Source organism: Micromesistius poutassou, assembly GCF_964030765.1.
Source record: "Micromesistius poutassou genome assembly, chromosome: 12".
Taxonomy (NCBI): Eukaryota; Metazoa; Chordata; class Actinopteri; order Gadiformes; family Gadidae; genus Micromesistius; species Micromesistius poutassou.
This window is the reverse complement of record NC_140282.1, coordinates 4,522,642-4,542,282: the sequence shown is the minus strand read 5'-3', so window position 1 is coordinate 4,542,282 and position 19,641 is coordinate 4,522,642. Positions and strand designations below refer to the sequence as shown.

The 19,641-nt window shown below is 44.0% G+C and overlaps 1 protein-coding gene across 3 annotated transcripts in view; it reads right to left on the bottom strand.

Moving 5' to 3' along the window:
• Positions 1 to 9,196: 9,196 nt before the first annotated feature.
• Positions 9,197 to 19,641, bottom strand: part of LOC311356631 (homeodomain-interacting protein kinase 3-like) — a 37,367-nt gene continuing 26,922 nt past the window's right edge. For 2 of the 3 annotated variants that reach the window (XM_084476419.1, XM_084476418.1), the window contains 6 exons: positions 19,118 to 19,285; positions 18,509 to 18,805; positions 18,199 to 18,345; positions 16,498 to 16,757; positions 14,744 to 14,883; positions 9,197 to 14,210 (listed from right to left, as the gene is read on the bottom strand). In XM_084476419.1, the coding sequence (XP_084332545.1) occupies positions 13,716 to 14,210; positions 14,744 to 14,883; positions 16,498 to 16,757; positions 18,199 to 18,345; positions 18,509 to 18,805; positions 19,118 to 19,285 (1,507 nt within the window). In that variant the 3' untranslated portion in view covers positions 9,197 to 13,715. The remainder of the gene's footprint in view (positions 14,211 to 14,743; positions 14,884 to 16,497; positions 16,758 to 18,198; positions 18,346 to 18,508; positions 18,806 to 19,117; positions 19,286 to 19,641) is intronic. The other variant, XM_084476420.1, reaches the window with a different exon arrangement.

The following is a 19,641-nucleotide window of genomic DNA, read 5'->3' as shown; positions in this document are numbered from 1 at the left end:
TTATATTAATTATAATACACATGTATACAGAACAAATACAATTACAGACAAAAGATGAAATTACAGATGTAATATACACTATGTGTATATTACGTTATGCTAATAGAAAACAATCACATAGCGATACAGTATGAGACCGAGGAGAGAGGGAGACAGAGACAGACAGAGAGACGGAGACTGAGGAGAGAGGAAAGAGACAGACAGAGAGAGACAGAGACTGAGAGACAGGCAGACAGAGAGAGACGGAGACTGAGGTGAGAGTGAGAGACAGAGACAGACAGAGAAAGACGGAGACTGAAGTGAGAGTGAGAGACAGAGACAGACAGAGAGAGTGAGAAAGTGAGAAGTGAAATCGAGGGGGTGGGGGGGGGTGTACAGTGACAGAGACAGAGTGAAGCGCTGAATGAAACTGGAGCACTCTCACTCTTATCTCCTGGGACGGTGCCTATGAGGACAAGCAGAGGACAAGTGAAGGAGTTGTGGGTGCACGTCAAGGGCTGCATGTCGTCCACTGGACGGCTCCATGCCACACAGTGCTGAAAACACAGCCAGTCACACGTTTCACACCCACCATCGATCCTTCCGTTGTGCCAACAGTGGAAAATACATAGCGGTGCAAAACCTGCCGTATGTGATTACTTACCATCTGCTTTTCTGGGGGTGAATATCTCTCGACTTCCTGTAATTGTTGAGTTTGATTTACATTTAGGTCGTTTAGCAGACGCTTTTATCCAAAGTGACCTACAAGGGTTCATACACACATTCACACACCGACGGCGGAGTCAACCATGCAAGGCGACAGCCAGCTCGTCGGGAGCAGTTAGGGTTAGGTGCCTTGCTCAGGGACGCCTCGACACTCAGCTAAGAGAAGCCAGGGATCGAACTAGCAACCTTCCAGACACAAGTCAACCCGCTGTACCCTCCTCACTAAGTCGACCCTGATTTGAGTTAATATGGCTTAAAAGTAGGCAAATGTAGCCCTAATGAAAATCATAGTCTAAATCCCTGTAGATATCCCTTATATTTAACAATTATTTGGCAAAGGCGAAATTAATAGTGAAATGAATTACTATTCACGGAGCCTGAGGTGAATAATTGTTTTAGTATATACTACACGTGAACACTCCAAAAATAAACAAGATAACACTTTTTGCTAGGATTTATTTGTTTTTATTAGCGGTTTATTGGTTTTTATTAGCGTGACGAGACGGCCGTCACGCGCAATGAAAACAATATCTCGAGTTTGAGATCTCAATCATGGAATGTTGCCCAATATCCCGAGATAGCGAACCAATCAAAAAAAAGGAGGTTCACGTGTTGCAAATACTAAAATTATATATCTTTGAAAAAAAGTGAGCCGCTATGGGTGTGGCTTGGGAGAGAGGATACGCCCAACTTCACCGTTTAGCGGCTGAGGCGAGATATGACGTATGATTAAGGCGGGATATGATGCGAGTAGAACGCGACACAGCCACAACATATAAACAGTGGCATGTTTTACAAAACAAGCAGAGCAGACGGAGACAAGCAGACGAACGAGAACGAGTATAAATAATCGCGAGCTAAATAATGGTGTAAGACAAAAAGTGTTTGAACTCCGTTGGGTAGCTGCTACAAAGGTTCCTGGATGGGAACGGACGCCGAGGGGAACTAAGTGAGTGGGCGTAGCCAAAACACTGAGCCGCTTTCCAAGAAGTCCCTCAGTCGGAACGTGCCTATAGACAAAATGACAATAGTGTGGCTTGCTTTGCAACCACACTAATAAGACAATAGATTTGGTGGTTTAATCTGAAAACTTTAATTAGGATATCCAATTGATATCCTTAAAAGCATTTTTTATTTCCCATCTCGGCAGAAAGTTTGCCCGTATTAGGTATATGTATGTATTATTGCTCTGTCAGGCCGTGTTATGTGCCATGTTAATTATCAGCACTCACCGCTCATGCTAGCAAAATAGTTAGTTAAAGTAAAACAACTGCCTACAGCATGTTGACATTGTTAAGATATGTCTATGGACGATGTACAATGCACCCCAGGTCCTACCTTTTTATGTAGTATTTCACGTAGCAATGGGGTTTAAGAGGACAGTCTGTCTTTAAATCAGTGTAGCACCAACCATTTATCAGATACTAGTTTAATTTCAGTATGACGACAATAACAACCACTCAGGTTGTTATATCACAACATTTTAGTTGTATGTTCCTGTGGTGAGAAATCAGTCATTTAGTAAGAGGACACACATTTTTACCGGGCCAGCGCCCTTGTAAATCAAGAATGCACTTATGCTTTGTGGGCTTGAGGCATGTGGTAAATGGTATCATATTGTATCACAGCATACTGCCAAATGTCTTACTAGCTTTTTTAAAAGCTTAACACAGCCTGTTATATATGTATCTTTATAATACACTTGATTAATTAATTAATAATAATTACATTTATAAAATAAAAATGTACAGAAGGTTGCCTCCTGGTGTTGAGAGGGGCTACCGAAAGGCATTCTGGGTAACGTAGGAAAAGATCAACCTGGAGCAGATCACAGGAAGCTTGACCAACAGCCATTGATTCAAATTTCAAATAACTATAATACACATCGGAAAAAGAACGGATAGGACATCAACGATAGACGTTTTATAACAATGTCAAAGTGTTTTAACCTGTATAATTCCTTTAACTCCTGAGTATTTATGTTAGTGAAGGGAGTGATTTATCAAGTGTTTCAGTGTGTTAAAGTTACAGGGGATGAATGAATCCCCCCCCCCCCTCACTAATTAAAACATACTTATGAATATTATATTAAATTTCTGCCAAGTCTGTTACGCTAGATGCCTCTAGATTCTACACACTGCACTTTTAAGAAAGTGTAGTCACCTCAACCAGGAATTCAAGGTCAGATAGCACCCTTGGGGACCGCAAAGAGCCTTAGGGTTTCTCTGATGAAGAAAGCCAAGCGTTTCCTGAACACTGGATGGATCGTGGTGTCAGACAGAACCCTTGGTGATCGGAAAAGCAGCTTTGTTCCTCTGATTACTGTAAGAAAACATTGAGGATTCCTGCACATTTCTGGTTCCCTTTTTTTGCATTGGAGTGACCCCATACAAACTATGAGTAGGTCTCACGTTAAAACCTATTGCTGTGTTGAGTGAAGGGGTGTTTGTCTGCAGGCCGTGCTGAGTCACGTTTCGGCCTGCAACGTGTATTGTTTTTCAACCTGATGGTGTGCGTGGGTTTGTGTGTATGTGGGCCCAGTTATATTACCTGTTTATTGGGAACTTATTTGTTTAGAAGATACAGCACCGAAATAGATAATAATGTTATTTTTTGATATACCCTCTGGTGTATAGAGGGTTTTGTAGTATATGCTAGATTAAACTACATTGTATTTAATACAATTTTTTGTATTTTACTTTTAATAATCTATTTTCTTTGTTGAATAACTCATATCTGACCAATAAAACTGTGAAAGAATAACAGTGGGGTCAGTGATAATTAATTTGATTTAAAAATGAATGTAGGTTTATAATATTGTTTCATTAGAGTTTAAAGATAATACAATGTTTAACGTAGTGGAAACATAGAAAACAACCCATTTACAAATATCCATTATTACAATTTAGTTCATAATAGAATTACAGAATTAAGGGAAAATACAGTGACAAATACTGTAATAGCTACCGAGTAAGCAAGGGCCCACTATCTTTAGCCTAGGCCCAGAGATTCATTAATGGTTGGGGTGCTACACAAATATTAATAATAATACAAATCACAAGCAGCCATCCCAGCACGTGTGATTCATTCTAACATGACGTGCCAGTGGACCACATCATTTTTGTCTAGCTGTATTTAAAATACATCTGGATTAAACCACATATTTTCAGCATATCCCAGACAATGGGGAAATAAATAAATTAAGTTAATTACAATTATACATTTTAAAAGCATAATTCTACATCTACAAATGTGGATTAACCTAAACAGGAAACATCTCTATATTCAAGCATGCAGGCACATGCATGCACGCAAGCATACAGAAACACACACACACACACACACACACACACACACGCACAAACGCACCAAAGTCAGCCTTTATATCTGAATATTAAAGTTGAGCTATGAATGAATCATGTGTGGAAACCGGCAATGGTGATGAGCTTATTGATTAGTCAGGTGAATTATACAGTCAGAATAGAGGCAGGGCGCAATGTTTCAAATGGTCAGACCACATTACCACAACACAAGTGTTAGACATCTATGTTTGTTCTGTGTTATTTGGTCTTCATATGAAAGAGCCTATTTCTACTGGCAGGATGTGTGTAGTATGTGTGTGCGCACACATAACATGTGTGTGTGTTTGTGTGTGTGTGTGTGTGTGTGTACACACCTGCTAATGGTTGTCATCTTTAAGCGCTAAATTTGATTAGCAGATAATAAAACAGCTTTATACCACACATTTGAAGCCAGCAAAGATTCATATGTTTACCTCTTGGTGTCTATAAATGTCCAACCTAATAAATTACCAGACAGGGGAATTTAAACCATGTCTCGCCAATGACAACAAAAATACTCTATTAAGAAGAGACCTCCCATAGCTTAACCATGACAGGGACAAGGTGTCATTACTACAGTCTGTATGCTTCTGTACGTAGCATGTGCTGGTGCTGCAGTGGACAGCGCTGCAGAACCTGTGGGACGGTACGCCTTGAGTCAGCGAAGAGTGCTATGCACTCTGTCCCAGTAGGTTAGGTAAGCTCCCCTGCTTCCCATAGGCACTCTGGCAGCCCAGCTTCTCTGCCTGCACCCAGCCCTCATTTAAACCACTCATAGGGATACTGAAGAGAGGGAGAGTGATGGAAAGTAGGAGGCTGGAATACATTGGTAGGGAATGAAGCACATGTTCATATGCCGAAAGCACAGAGAGAGAGAGAGAGAGAGAGAGAGAGAGAGAGAGAGAGAGAGAGAGAGAGAGAGAGAGAGAGAGAGAGAGAGAGAGAGAGAGAGAGAGAGAGAGAGAGAGAGAGAGAGAGAGAGAGAGAGAGAGAGAGAGAGAGAGAGAGAGAGAGAGAGAGAGAGAGAGAGAGAGCGAGCTGAAGTCCCAGAATGGTTAAGGAAGCCATAATACTGGGCAGATGGTACATGATGCTAATTAGACGCCCTGTTTGCTTCTCGCTGTCCAAACATCTATCAATTGCCTTTCCTTAAAGGTACATCAAAAAGACAGCAGTACCTATGACAGTTCTAAAGGCAAACAATAATATATCCCTCCTCGAGCAAACCATATCGACCAGGGATGAGGCAGGTGCATATTTTAAAGCAGTTTTTATTCGGAACGATTGCATAACACTATTCACTAGAGCAATGGCGGGCTGCCTTTGACCTACGTACGCTTGCTTAGTCACAGCACAGGTGAAATCAGGATTTATGCCACATCCCACTCTGCACAGTAACGGAGCATTAGTGAAAAACACAAGGATAATTAATGCACAACATAACATAATCATTTCAGTCTTAATTTCACAGGCCTTCATTGTGTCTTGGTGTTTTCAAGTTGTAGTGTATTCGTTCCATTTTGAGCCTCCTGTAAATCTGATTAATCCCTTTTGAAAATGTAATCAAGTCTAGTGGAAGGGGCTGACCAGTCAAGATAATCAAAGCGATTAGGTACTCAGGTGCACATACATAAATATACTGAAAGAATAAGGCATACTCACCAATACACACACAGGGACCCAGCCACTAAACACAGCCATCATCTTAGTCTGCAGCATAATTAATGGGTGAACGCTGTTGATTCTTGCGTAAAGTGATTACTTCAAGTGTGTGTTTAAGATCTAACAACATCGACCCCAGGACATAAGTGCTCTAAAGTGTTTCAAAGCCAGTGATTTGCTTTCTATATAATTCATGAGTGACTTTATAGGGTCGAGCAGAACACAATAACTGCAAATCCCTAAGCAACTGATAAGATCAGATTTATTTTTTATATCCCTTTAGGGGGGAGATCACTCCTTTGCTTTTAACCCTCATATCTCTCTCTCTCTCCATCCCTCTCTCAATCTCTCAACAGTTTAGTGCCTGGAGGCTAACTCTAGCTCTAGTGCCCAAGTAGAAGCAGCAGGAGTATTAAAACATGATCGAACATGCCTGTTTAGTGACATTTGTGTCTTTTGACATTAGCTCCGGCACTAGTCGAAGTGGCACGGCAGAACAAACAAACATCAACAAATAGAAAAACAACAATTAGAAAGTGGTGCTGTGGTTTCAATGTTAGCGTAATGGCTAACATGGGGCGTTCTGCTACAGGCGTAGAATCCTCTCAAGAACAGGATGTTAATGACTTCTATAATCGTTCCTCGATAATAATCAAAGACCCAATAAAATGGCCGAGGGGATATCATTTCATAGACCAAGGTGTGTGTGTGAGCCAACCTTGATCAAAGCCCTGTAGTCAGCACCCATGGGCACATGGAAAAGGTTGCAGTATGGGGGGAAATTAACAGCTGATGTCAAATGATCTTCATTACGTTTTAGTGGGAGGCTAGCAAACAGAGACTTATACTGGGGTGTTGTATGCCATGGTGGCAGCTCTACTGTTACCCATTCCAGAGGCTGTTTGGTGAATCCAAAAGGCACAAAGCACAGCATTGATAATGTGCCATTGATAGGAAAACCTAATCTCTCGTTGATTTGGCTTCCTTCACCTACTTTCTGACAAGGGTGCAGAGGGAAAGTGCTCCCTCTCATCAGTGAAACTGGTTGTGATTCTCTGGCGTCTCTAAAGGCAGAATTGAAGACACTGATCCTCATCGGGGATCCATTTAGTAAACCGTGACCAATTAAAACATATGTATGTCGATTAATCCATTGCCACTGCCTTAACCCGATGAAGGCAAGCTGCTTGAGTGCAGCAGTAGTGTACAATAGATCTCAGATTTAAGAATGGAGATTCTTACTATGGAGCCGGCAGTGTGATTACAAAGGAACAGTCTCAGCGGAGACCCCCATTGCGTACTATTAAGAAGTCATCCATAATGTTTACATATTAGTTACATGGCATGAAACATATATCCCGGAAGATAAGGACATGTTTTTACTCTCTTTCAAGGCTTACTCCTGGGCTATTGTGGTTCCCCAGCATATTGCAATGGTGTAGATATCCTTGTTGTTCAGAACTATATAGTTAGATGTTTGCTAATATGCATTAGCCGAAAATGCCATTGGAATAATATAGTTTCTTCAAAGACTTGGACTTGACCAACTGTCTTGATCAGCACTCAAGTAGGGTACCTGCCCAAATGGAAAGGGGACAAAGTACAGGTATGAGGTATGGCCCATTAGTTATCACTGCTGGAGGTGGTGCAGCTGTCATGTGGTGTCACACACACACACACACACACACACACACACACACACACACACACACACACACACACACACACACACACACACACACATAATAACAACATAGGCTTAATGCTAGGTTGGCTCAAGAGAATAACGCAATTACACAGTGTAACAGTCCAATGCTTAGATTGCGTAAATACCTATATGAGTATGTTTTGTAAAGCCAACAGCAGTGACAGGTGCAAACAATGCTGTGCTGTAAAAAAAAAAAATATATATATATATATATAGGAAAAAGGAAGAAGAGACAACGACCACATGAACAAATCCCCCCCATTGATTCAGGTAGAAAAGCCGTGGCTTTGAGTTCGTTATATCACATCATGCACACGGACAAAGAGGACCTGCGCAGTCTCCCCCTCCTAATCCCCACACGACCCATGTTCATAGCTTTACGAGATGCGGTCAGCGCTGGAGATGAGCACTTGCATAGGGTTAGCCCTATGCATTGCCTGCACTCCGGTTTGACAAAACAATGTGGCGTGTTGCAGAGAGACGCTATCTATATAAAGGACTAAATGACACAACACGCTGTGCATGTAGCGGTCCACAGATAGTTAACTTTGTCTTGAGACCCGAGCAACCTCGGGCAAGCGTTCACCGTCGCATCGCATAGGAAGCATGTGACACACCAACGGTAAGGCATATGGTGCATAGGGTGAAACATAACATAGCCTATTGGATGGTTGGATGGCATGGACATATTGTCACGGTAATACATAGAGGGATGGCAAATTAAGACACGCATGACTTCAGTGCATCGTTGCAGCACATTAGGGCATGATGGTTAAAAAGGTATGTATCCGTTATGCTTACCCTCATTTGCCAAGACGCATTGTACTAGAAGAAAAATTATTCCCATAGACAGCATACAATTTGCAAACATGCCCACTGCTCCCGGTCGCCACTTGGTCTTCAGACAACACACCTCAGCATCAGCAGCAGCAGCAGCACCATCTGTCCTTAGCAGTGAGCGCCCATCCGCACGGTCTAATCTGCTGGGATGACCTGTGCATGTGCACGCACTCCTCAAACCGAGAGCCAGCCGTGTATCCATTGGATAAGTTGTGCAAGTTTTGATCGTGGAGAATACATCCGATCAGTCCTGGCCTGGGCGGGAAGCAGAGCGGTGGCGTGTCATGGCTGTCCAAGGCTACTCGCAGAGCGACATGGTTGGAAATTAAGAAATGTGCCCTATCGCTCTAGTGAGTTCGGTCCACCCATCTCTACGTGGCGCAGGGCTGCATGCGCTACAGCTGAGTGGATTGGAGTTTAGCAAGCTTTGGCTTTTCGGTTCTGCAGGGAAAAAAAAAGTCAGTCTCTAGCTAGATTACAATATTCAAGCAGTCCGGTCAGTCATCCCATACTCTGAAGAGTGGGCCAGCGTGCCAACACTTTAAACGCTCTTCGCAAGCTATTGAACTGTCAGTCTTGTTCAAGTGTTCTGTTCATTATTTATGAAAAAGCCCGTAGAACGGAGCCACTTGGTAGACCCTGGCGACCTCTGGTGGCTTAAAGTTAACATCGATTGTAAATGACTACGCTCCGCAGAATGTAACTGAATGGCGCGCCACAAGATGTCGCTCAAAGCTTTAAATATGTGTCGAATATGTGTGGCAGTGACGTTCTATAATTACCAACTTCACCAGATCAGAATGTTTAGGCAATAGGCCTATATGGAAAATGTACCCCACATTTAATCATGTTTACTGAACCTGTAGGCCTACTTCAAAAGGGTCTTTGTAGTAACTCCCCAAAAAATATAATTCTAAAGATCACAAATTGAAAAAGGGACTGCAGCAATAGATTTTTTTTAATTCAAAGTGAATCTTAACAATAATACACCATAAAGTCTTATTTTGACACTCACCAAGAGTAACCTGGAAAACCCGCTTAATGTGACAAAGTAGAGAAGGCTTGGTCACACCTAAATCACTGAGAACTAGGGGAAACACTATCGCAAACGGTAAATAGACATCACATCCAGAGTTAGTTTTCCCAGTCCTCATAATGTAAATATTGCACAGTGCAATTGCTACATGGCAAACTATTGTAGCACAAAATGAAAAAAAAGCTCAATGAATTTAAAAAGGAAAACAAGCCACAGAAATCGACAAGAATTTAAAGAGTAACAGTTCCAGATTTCACAATCGAGCCTAATTGATGAGCAAGCTAAACAGATAAATTCCATAACTTGCAGTGTGAATCAACTTTGAAATGGATACAATGACCAGGAACATTTCAGAATAGTAAAACACAGTAGCATGTTGGACGAATACAAACCCTGAATTGTCTCAAAAGTGTAATACCGCAGCAGAGGATGTATAGTAAAAGTCATTACTTTTGTGTCGTTTTGAAAAACCACTGTGTTTTACCAGCTGTCGATATTGTGGGAAACAAATGAACAGTTTAAAGATTTCTCTCGTCTTGCATCCATCTTTTTGACCTCTGTAGGCGTGGGAGAGTATTGTGCAGGCAAATTGCTGGTGAACACCTTTGCAGGAATCATACATTTTTACATTACACATGCTTATTTGTGGAAAACTACGTCAAGCACTGCAAAGTTCATGCCCTGTTATATGCTTACTTTCCAAATTAAAAAATGTATGACATAATGAAAGCATATAGGCAAAAAAAAACGACCTAAACAAGCATCAGTGATGAGGCATTTCAATCACATACGACTGATTCTGGAGTGACGTCACTACACCCTCATCGAGAGAGCCATATGCTTCCATAATGCATGTTTAACATCCACCAAGTCCACTGGGGGTCAGAATTTAACCATGGCATCCCTGATACAGATCAGTGTAGCCAGACAGTTTTCAATTGGTTTCGAACATGTATGATATTTGTATTGGACTGGTTTTAGCTGCTGACCTGTTGTAATTGTGGAACCATTTGGTGTATGTGCCATGGTAGTTAAATGTAAGACCGATAGATTTGAAGAGATTGAGATAACCCAAGCAAAACAAATCTAGTCCAAAGTCCTATTAATCCAGTCCAGAAATATATTCTGCCAGACTCCTCAGCAGTCGATTGAAGAAACTTGGGTTTACATGCAAGTGAATGAAACGCATGGAACTATCTAAGAACACTTGGTGGTGCAATGACCAGACGATGTTAAGTATTGCGTTTGCCTTTTTTAATATTATTTTTTAACAGTGTGACTATCAAAGTGTCCACATTTAAAGTGAGTGCGTGAGTGTGCAGTTGTGTGTCGTCAAAAAAGGTTCTGTGGAAACCAGCGAGCGCAGTTCCTTCTCTGTCGATATCAGGAGAAATTATACCACCGTAGCTTCTTGGGAAGTCATTTACGTGTTTATTAACTAACCCTCGTTTGAGGACGCGTTTACAGGACTTTAGGTGACTCTCCGTAACAGATTGGATTTGAAACTGTTGTAGCCGTGGCAATTCAAATGGATCTAAGACCTTCTCTCTTCCTGGATCTCAAGGCACCAGCGCAGTGCTGCTCACACTGTCTTCAAATTAATATGTAACAAAGAACGGCAGCCACAGTTTCAGGATGGACGACACCCATTTTGACATGACACACTTGTAAAGGGGAGAGCGATTCGAACAGAGGGCAGTTACAAAAACATGGAACGGATACTGTCTTCAGATATTACATTGACCAGACAAAAGGGTAGCAATAAATATTGGTTCAGATTTTGCGCAAAAATTGTAAATCAAAAAAAATATTTTTTGGAACAAATATCTTGGGTAAAAGTGATTTTTGGATGCATAGTCTAATCCTCTATACCAGGTGGTGTGTTTGTCATCTTCTGAACACACACACACACACACACACACACACCCCAATCACCCGACAGCGCTTCCCCTCCTACACTAACTATAACTACCCAGGTGAGAGTTAAAACAATCTTGCAAGCTACAGCTTTAAATGTCTACAAAACAGCAATATGAAAACGTACAAAAAATTAAGTTACATCAATACATCATTCTTATGCAGTGATGAGCCTGAAAAGGTTAATAGGGATAAAATACTGATGCAAAAAAAACAGCCCCCCCCCCCAACCCCAAGGCCCCCTAAACCCCCAAAAACAACAAATGCAACGCATGTCTACCATCAGCAGTACAGTAGTTACTACAATGACACTCCAAACAGGAAAGCAAAAACAAAACAAACACTCAAATTAAAACCACTTCTAGTTCAGATAATTAGGGACCTATATGAAAACAGGAACGCTAGGTTTACACTCCGATATCACCTAATTTCACAGCTATTGAAGTGGCGATCATCATGTAGCAGCTTATCTATGATACATTCAAGAAAGAAAAAACACAAAACGCAAAATGAGACGACTTATTAATTGCCCAAAAGCGAGGCAAAACCTCAGCCATTTTTAAATACCTTTTTTTTTTGTGTCATATATAACCCCATTTTCTACGACTACAGTATACTCGAGGTCTATGCAAACAGAATAGCTACCTTGCTCAGAAAAAAAACCAATTACAGTCTTTGGTGCGGCATAAGCAATTTCATAAAAGAAAAGATGAAAATGTACTAGTAAAATAAACCGAAAACACACACTTTTTTTTTATATATATTTTATATATTACATATTATATAATATAATATATAATATATATATATATATATTCTCCCTGACGGAATGTATAAAATACGCAGTCAACACACCAAAAAGCCTCAAAACACAAATGGTACAATGTAAAAGGGTAAAAGTTAACTTCGTCACACATGCATAAATGAGAATTGCACACAATTAACTCACACCTTATTAAGCGTCTGCACTAAGTAACCTAGCGCTATAATATATGTCCATATATATATCTATATCTATATATATGTGTTTATATCAAATACTGCATGGTTTGCACGGGCGTACAACATTTCATACTGAATTAATTTAGCATTTTCGCCCTCACCTAACCAAAGCCATGCCCACACACATCTAGGAAACTAAGTGAAAAACAAAACAAATCAAATTACAGGAGACACAAACAAAACAAAAAGACCTATGATTAATTAGATTGTATTGCAGTTTCAAACAGTACAAATACTGTTAGTAGTAGTAGTAGTAGTAGTAGTAAGAGTTTCACTAAATAGAAAGTGATTATCAAATATTATGCCATAACTCAATACTTGCACATTATACACCAATTCATTCGGGGTGAGAGAACGAAAAACAAACCTTGAAATCATAACGGCAGGCATTCGCAACAGCAAAGCATGCTGTTCTATAGAGAACAGAAAGTTAACTCACGACACACTGAAGTACACATTGAACCCCAAAATTATAATAAAGCACGGCTTTCCGCGATACATCACATCCATGCATGCTATGCATGGACATATACACACATGTGCATATATATATATACTCACACATAGGATGCATCGACTGATTGGAATTTCAAGTGCTGCAGTCCAGTACATTAATATCCATGTATATAGTCATATATAAGTAGTAACATTAACAACCTCAAATATGTAAGGCACTATGGCGGGGGGGAGGGGGGGGGGGGGACATTTATACGATGCAGCGGGTCTTGTGACACAAACATTAAGAGCAACGTCTACATATCTTTCCTTTTACATTTTTCTGCTCATGCAAGACCACATGCAGTGTGGGGGACAAACTTATCTAAAATCAGTTACTTGACTCGACATTGCAAACACCAAAAGACACCGAAAAGTACAAATACTTGTAACGCATTAAAACACACACACGCACGCACAACCACACACACACAATCACACACACGCACACATGCGCGCACTGTGGACGACATGTGCATCTGTCAACCGAGAGCTGGAGACTAGGATGGCTTTACAAAGATGAATGTGTCTTGCACATGTAAGAAGGCAATATATAAAAATAGCTGGGATCAAGGGGTGCAAAGTTTTACTATTCAACACCACCCCAATTATTTACCTGTTTTGAGGAGTATTCATAGAAGATCCAATGCAAAGGTATATCAAATGTGCAAAACACATTGAGTGTGAGTTTCTTACCTACGTATTTGTTCAGTCATTCATTCAGTCAGTCACTCATACATCAATTCCTTTGTTTTCTTATTCTACCCCCCCCCCCAACCTACCCCCCAAATGACCAGAACCTTCTCTCTTTTTAAAGCTTCAAAGTTCAAATACACCCAAGTATACATGATTCAAAAAATAACTTGCTGTCTCTGTGGTTGTGCCAACACGGCCCTGGGCACCAGCGCCGTGTTGTGTGTGTTCCTGGAGAGCACCGACCCCGCCCACTCGGCCCCCGGGCGGAGGTGGTGCGGGAGGGGGGCAGGGCGCGGGGGCTGCCGGCGGACCCTCAGATGTAGGGGTACTGGTTGATTTTGGTGGGGCTGAGGGGGAAACCGGCGTAGGCGGGCGAGGCGATGTAAGAGTGCGGCGGGAAGAGGGGCTTGAAGGGGCCTTGGTGGTGCAGGGTGGGCGAGGGCAGCAGGCGGGGGTTGATGCCCACGGTGACCTGGTGCACCAGGCCCCCCGGGTGCGTAATGCTGTAGGTGGGCTGCAGCACCGGGCGGGGCCCGCCCCCGGGAGAGGCCAGGAGGTGGGCCACGGGCGCGGCCGTGACCAGCGACGGGCCAGACGGCGGGTAGGAGAGCAGCGTGGGCTGGGGGTGGGGGTGGCCCCCCATGTGGGGGTGGGGGTGGGGGTGGGAGTGGGGGCCGGTGTTGTGGTTTGGGCTGCTGTGGGAGAGGGTGAAGGCGTGGCCATGCATGGTAGGGGGGATGTAGGCCTGCGGCCGGCGGTGGGAGTAGTTTCCGTTCCATTCCTGGTGGCAGGGTCCGTAATGCTGCACCTGAGGAACAGGGAGGAGAGGGGTTAGGCCACAGCTGGAATGGGGCCAGGGGGTCAAGATGGAGCCTCGCTTTTATTAGGGCTGCAAGAAATAAATGAATTCATGTAAGAATCAGGATTATCTTCTATGCTTCTGAATCGACTCAACTCTTTTTTTAGATTTTGTGCGTTAACCTTATTGCAATCAATCTAACTTTTTCAAATAAAAAAAACAACATAATATTATACACTTTCTACTGAAGTAGCACCTCTATGTACTGAATCAGCATCACCATCGAATGGTGACCCGAAGAATCAGAAATCAAATCGTGAGATACCGAAAGATCCACACTTCTAGGTGTTACCAACGAGTAGCAGTGGCATCCATGCCCTCACACTCCTACTATGTGTCCATTTAGAGCCTGGATGGAGCTGTTGCTCATAGCTTCGTTTCTATGGAAACCGTATACAACGCTCCAGAGAGTCCTCGGTTGGAGCGTGTGTTGCCCCTTGCTGTTGTGTTTGGTGCGTATGCGTGCATGTGTGTACACTGACCTGCCCAAAGCCCATGGCTTGCTGTTGCTGGGGCTGGAATGCGGGAGGCATCTTTTGGGGCCTGTTGAGGAGGGGCGCAGAGTGGAGGGGGTGTCGGCCAGTAAAGCCCCGCCCTCTGGACTGACACGATGGGTCCAAGACTACCAGAGTTACGTTGAAGGAAAGAGAAAGACAGGCAGTGTGAGCCTTTAAGCGCGTTATAGGTTGGAGCAGGTGCATCTCTTATTTAGAGCAGAGGTAGCAGACAATGAACAGCTGGGGCCTACGACTGAATCACAATAGCAGATTAGCCTTATATGTTTTAGATGTACATCGATTTTCTTTATATTTAGACTGATAGAAATCTATAGAATTCTAGATAGATAGAAAGTCTTCCGCATGTATATCTCTGCGCTAAACTGTGTCTTATCAAATACAGCGTGTTAAACACACTGGCATCTGTCCTGTGAACATGATCTACTGGTTTATAAATAGACATGTTGGGGCATTGGGGGGTGAGCCGGAGGCGAGGCCATGTTCACAGGGTTCATAGTGCCGATAGTGGGGTGAGACCATTGGCTATAAATACCAACATCAAAACCAGAATAGAACAGCAGTGGCCTTTCATTCGTTGAGATGGCTTAAAAGCTGGTAAGATAAAGCGGATGGGCTGTGGATATGAAAGGTGAAACCGAAAAGTGGGACTCTCTGTGATCGTTTACAGCTAACTGCATAGTGTGATTTTCCGTGATAATTTTCAGCTATCGACTTCAAAGAATCAAAAGGAACATCTGCGAAACAAAAAGCCCAGAGTTCCGGCTGGCCGCAGCTGTTAAAGGTATAAAGCATATTGCATGCATAAACCCCGATTCAAAATGATTAAGAGTAAAGTACATTAAACTACAAAAATCATCTGTTAACGCAAATTAAAAAAAAAAAAACTTTTGAACTTTTGCACAGTTCAAATGTTTATTTCAATTGATCTCTCTCGCCACCTGTGCAAAGTGGTGTGCTTGTGGCCAGACACTAGTAACAGGGATTATATGCATGCCCTATGTAGCGTTAAAAAGATCCACATCCACACAGATCCAGAGGCGTGAGGAGGAACGGTGGGGCAGTCGATAGCAAACAAAAAGATCCACTCCAAACGTCATTCAAGTGGATAGGTGAGGGCAGGTTGCTCATAGTCACCTGTGGGGACCAGGGAACCTTACTATGGTCACGTAATCCCAGACTATAAGACCTGTGGAGCAGACGGCAGGGCTGGTGACCGTGTGTCTCTGGCTGGATCACATGACTTCTTCAGAGTGCACTCAAGATGTTGATGTGCACTGCACTGTTGATGTGCACCCCCCCCCGCACTCCCCCCCTCTCCCTTCCCCAAGCATTACATCACCCCATAGGCAGAACTGGATCAGATATATCGGTGGCTGATGCATCTTTTTTTCAATTATTGTACGATACCTCCTGCGGTCACGTTTCAATTGCTGAATGTGTATACCATATACGTACATATATATTTTTGTTGGTGTACCTTGTGTGCCCAGTGTATACCTACTAGGGAGCCCAGTGTATCCCAAGGGAGCCTAGTATCCAACAGTGTGCACAAAGTAGGAACCTAGTTTGCCAAGTGTGTACCCAGTCTGTACCCAGTGTGTACCCAGTGTGCACCCAGTATGAACCTAGTGTACCCAGTGTGTACCCAGTGTGTCCAGTATGAAGCTAGTGTGCCAAGTGTGTACCCATTGTGCCCCCAGTGTGAAGCCAGTGTGTACCTGTGTGGCCGGTGTCGGCCATGCCAGGGTTGTTGTTGTTGTTGTGCACCACCATCGGGGGCACCACCATGGTGCGCACGATGGGCTTCCCCGGCTCCGTCTCCGGGGCGACACACGCAACGCGGGGCTGGCAGTTCTGGTTGCCGCCGGCGATGTACGGTGGCCGCTCTTGGAACGGGCTGCTGCTGTGGGCGGAGCAGTCAGAGGCCGGCGATCCGTCCACCGTGTCGCAGCCGCTCTCCGGTTCGTCATCTGACATACTGCAACAGAAATACCATGACACCGTGATCAGACACACTGCAACAGAAACACCATGACATCGTGATCAGACACACTGCAACAGAAACACCATGACATCGTGATCAGACACACTGCAAGAGAAACACCATGACACCATGATCAGACACACAGCAAGAGAAACACTGTGACCAGACACACTGCAAGAGAAACACCATGACACCATGATCAGACACACTGCAAGAGAAACACTGTGACCAGACACACTGCAAGAGAAACACCATGACACCATGATCAGACACACTGCAAGAGAAACACCATGTCACCATGATCAGGCACACTGCTAGACACCATGATCAGACACACAGCAAGAGAAACACTGTGACCAGACACACTGCAAGAGAAACACCATGACACCATGATCAGACACACTGCTAGACACCATGATCAGACACATTGCAAGAGAAAAACCATGACACCATGATCAGACACACTGCAAGAGAAACACAGTGACCAGACACACTGCAAGACAATTACCACTGCCAGTAAAAGACCATGATCATCTTAAATATTCAAACATGATGCAGGAGAAACACCACCTGGTCTCTCTCCCGTACAAGGTTTTTTAAATACGAAATAGACCGACCAATCACAACCGTTTAGCTAACATAAGGCGGGATAAATATGATGACGGTGCAGGCTCGCTCTAGACTAGGCAACAGAGATGGCTGCCGCTGATGTAGACCGGAGTGTTTGTTCTGGTAAAGGGACAGTATTAAACAAACTGGACGGTATATTTTTACTGAAAGAAGAAACTGACGACGGCACTTAAAGCTTTGTTGAGATGGAAGATGCAATGTTTTTGTCGCTCAGTGCTGCATCACCCGTTTCTTTGCTAAGACTGGTTGTAGGCTTATCCAATTGCGTCCAGAGGCATTTCGGTCTGCGCCCGTCGGTGACGCCGTTGGGAATCTAAAATGAGAGGTTTCAGACTAATTGCAGTTTGCAATTCGTCTGATGATGCCAGGCTATTTATTTGGTAGTACTGCTGTGAAATATCATGGCCGTTTTGCACAGCGAACAAACAGCCGTTTTGTTTGCTCATTCAAATATGCTCAATCTTTTAAGCTTTCGATTTGAGAAAACCTTCACCTTTATTAGCCCACTCTGCTGCTTTAAAAATTTTTTTTTAAAGGTGTAAGTGTTGACAGGAGCCAAAAGTGGCTGACTTTATCGCAGCAATTGCGCAGTGATATAGTAACACATTCATCATAACAAATTTAACTGAACCATTTCCATTTTAGAAGGAAAAAACGATTGCATTTTCCGTATTGAAGACATCGATGACAGCGGTCCCAGCCCTAGTGTGCGTGTATGCGTGCAGGTGGATAAAGGTGGTGTGGGGGCATCATTACGAGGACGGGAACCGGGGTGGGGGGTGGGGGGGGGCATATGAAGGAGCACCTGTTGGAGTGTTTGTGTGGCGAGGCACTGGACTGGGCAGATGAGGAGGAGCTGGTGCTGAGCGTGCTGTCTGGACTGCTGAGGGAACACACCCGCTCCATGCTCACGGTGCTCTCGCACGCCTCGCACGCCGCCCCGCCTTTACACCTGAGCCACGGGCACGAGGACAGACACAGACACAACCCCAATGCTCCCATCAGCCACAGAAGGTCCATCTGGAGAGTGTGTCTGTGTGTGTGTGTGTGTGTGTACGTGTGTGTCTGTGTGCGAGGAGGAGCCGTGGGGGGGGGGGGGGGGGGGGGGTACTCACTCGCCGTGCGTGTGCGGCTGGGCGCCCTCCTCTTCATCACTGCTGATGGTGATGACGCTGGCGGGGCTGGCCAGGTCGGAGATCACCATGGCCTGACGCTGCTCCTGGGACGACGCCGGCTCCTCCTTGCAGCAGCTCTCCTCCACCTCCTCTTGGCGGCCCGCCTCAGGCGCGGCGGCGGCTGTCCGCACCTCCTCGGGGCATCTGGCCTCTTCTACATTCTTGGCTGTGTCGGCCATCTTTGGGGACTGGCATGCTGAATTTTGGATGTCTATGTGGTGGGAGAAGTTCGTACCCCTATAGGCAAGGCAAGGCAAGGCAAGGCAACTTTATTCATACAGCACTTTTCATACACAAGGCAGACTCAAAGTACTTCACATATAAACGTTGTCATGCAATATAGGAGAGCACAGAGCAGAGGGCATGGGGTTTGTGAGTCGTGTGTGTTAGAGTGAGTGCAAGTGTGTGTGTGTGTGTGTGTGTGTGTGTGTGTGTGTGTGTGTGTGTGTGTGTGTGTGTGTGTGTGTGTGTGTGTGTGTGTGTGTGTGTGTGTGTGTGCACTTGTATGAATGCATGCGTGTGTGTGCGTTGAAGAACCTTTCACCATACCTGTTGACACAGGGCTTGTTCCTCTTGTTGGCAGCAGGCTGTGGCCATACTACATGGGCAATGCCTATGCTGATTGGCTGCTGGGCAGACAGGGTCATTTGGTTGGACAGGAGGGTCTGAGGGTGGGCAATCATGGTGCTGTAATGGTTGCCGTGGGAACGCACTTTCCTGCAACGAGGAGATGGTGTGAATTGAGCAGGTGAATTAGAGCCATTAGCAATAGGATGGTGTGAACGCATTAAGCCGGGAGGGCAAGTATGACTCATCCATCATTAATATTCAGCACACTGTATCGGGTTCAGTCATTCCCAGTGGAGTGCTTGGCAACACCAAAAAAACAAAACAATGCAAACTACAGAGACAAACAGAGACTCAAATTTCTCCGCTAATAACCATGATGCGGAACGACGATTGACGTGGCCCTAACAGCGGTACACAAAAGACTCAACTGCGTCTGGGACACGTATTGAATAATGAATCGAACACGTTCGATATGCAAGGGCAACAGATGCCATGCTGTCACT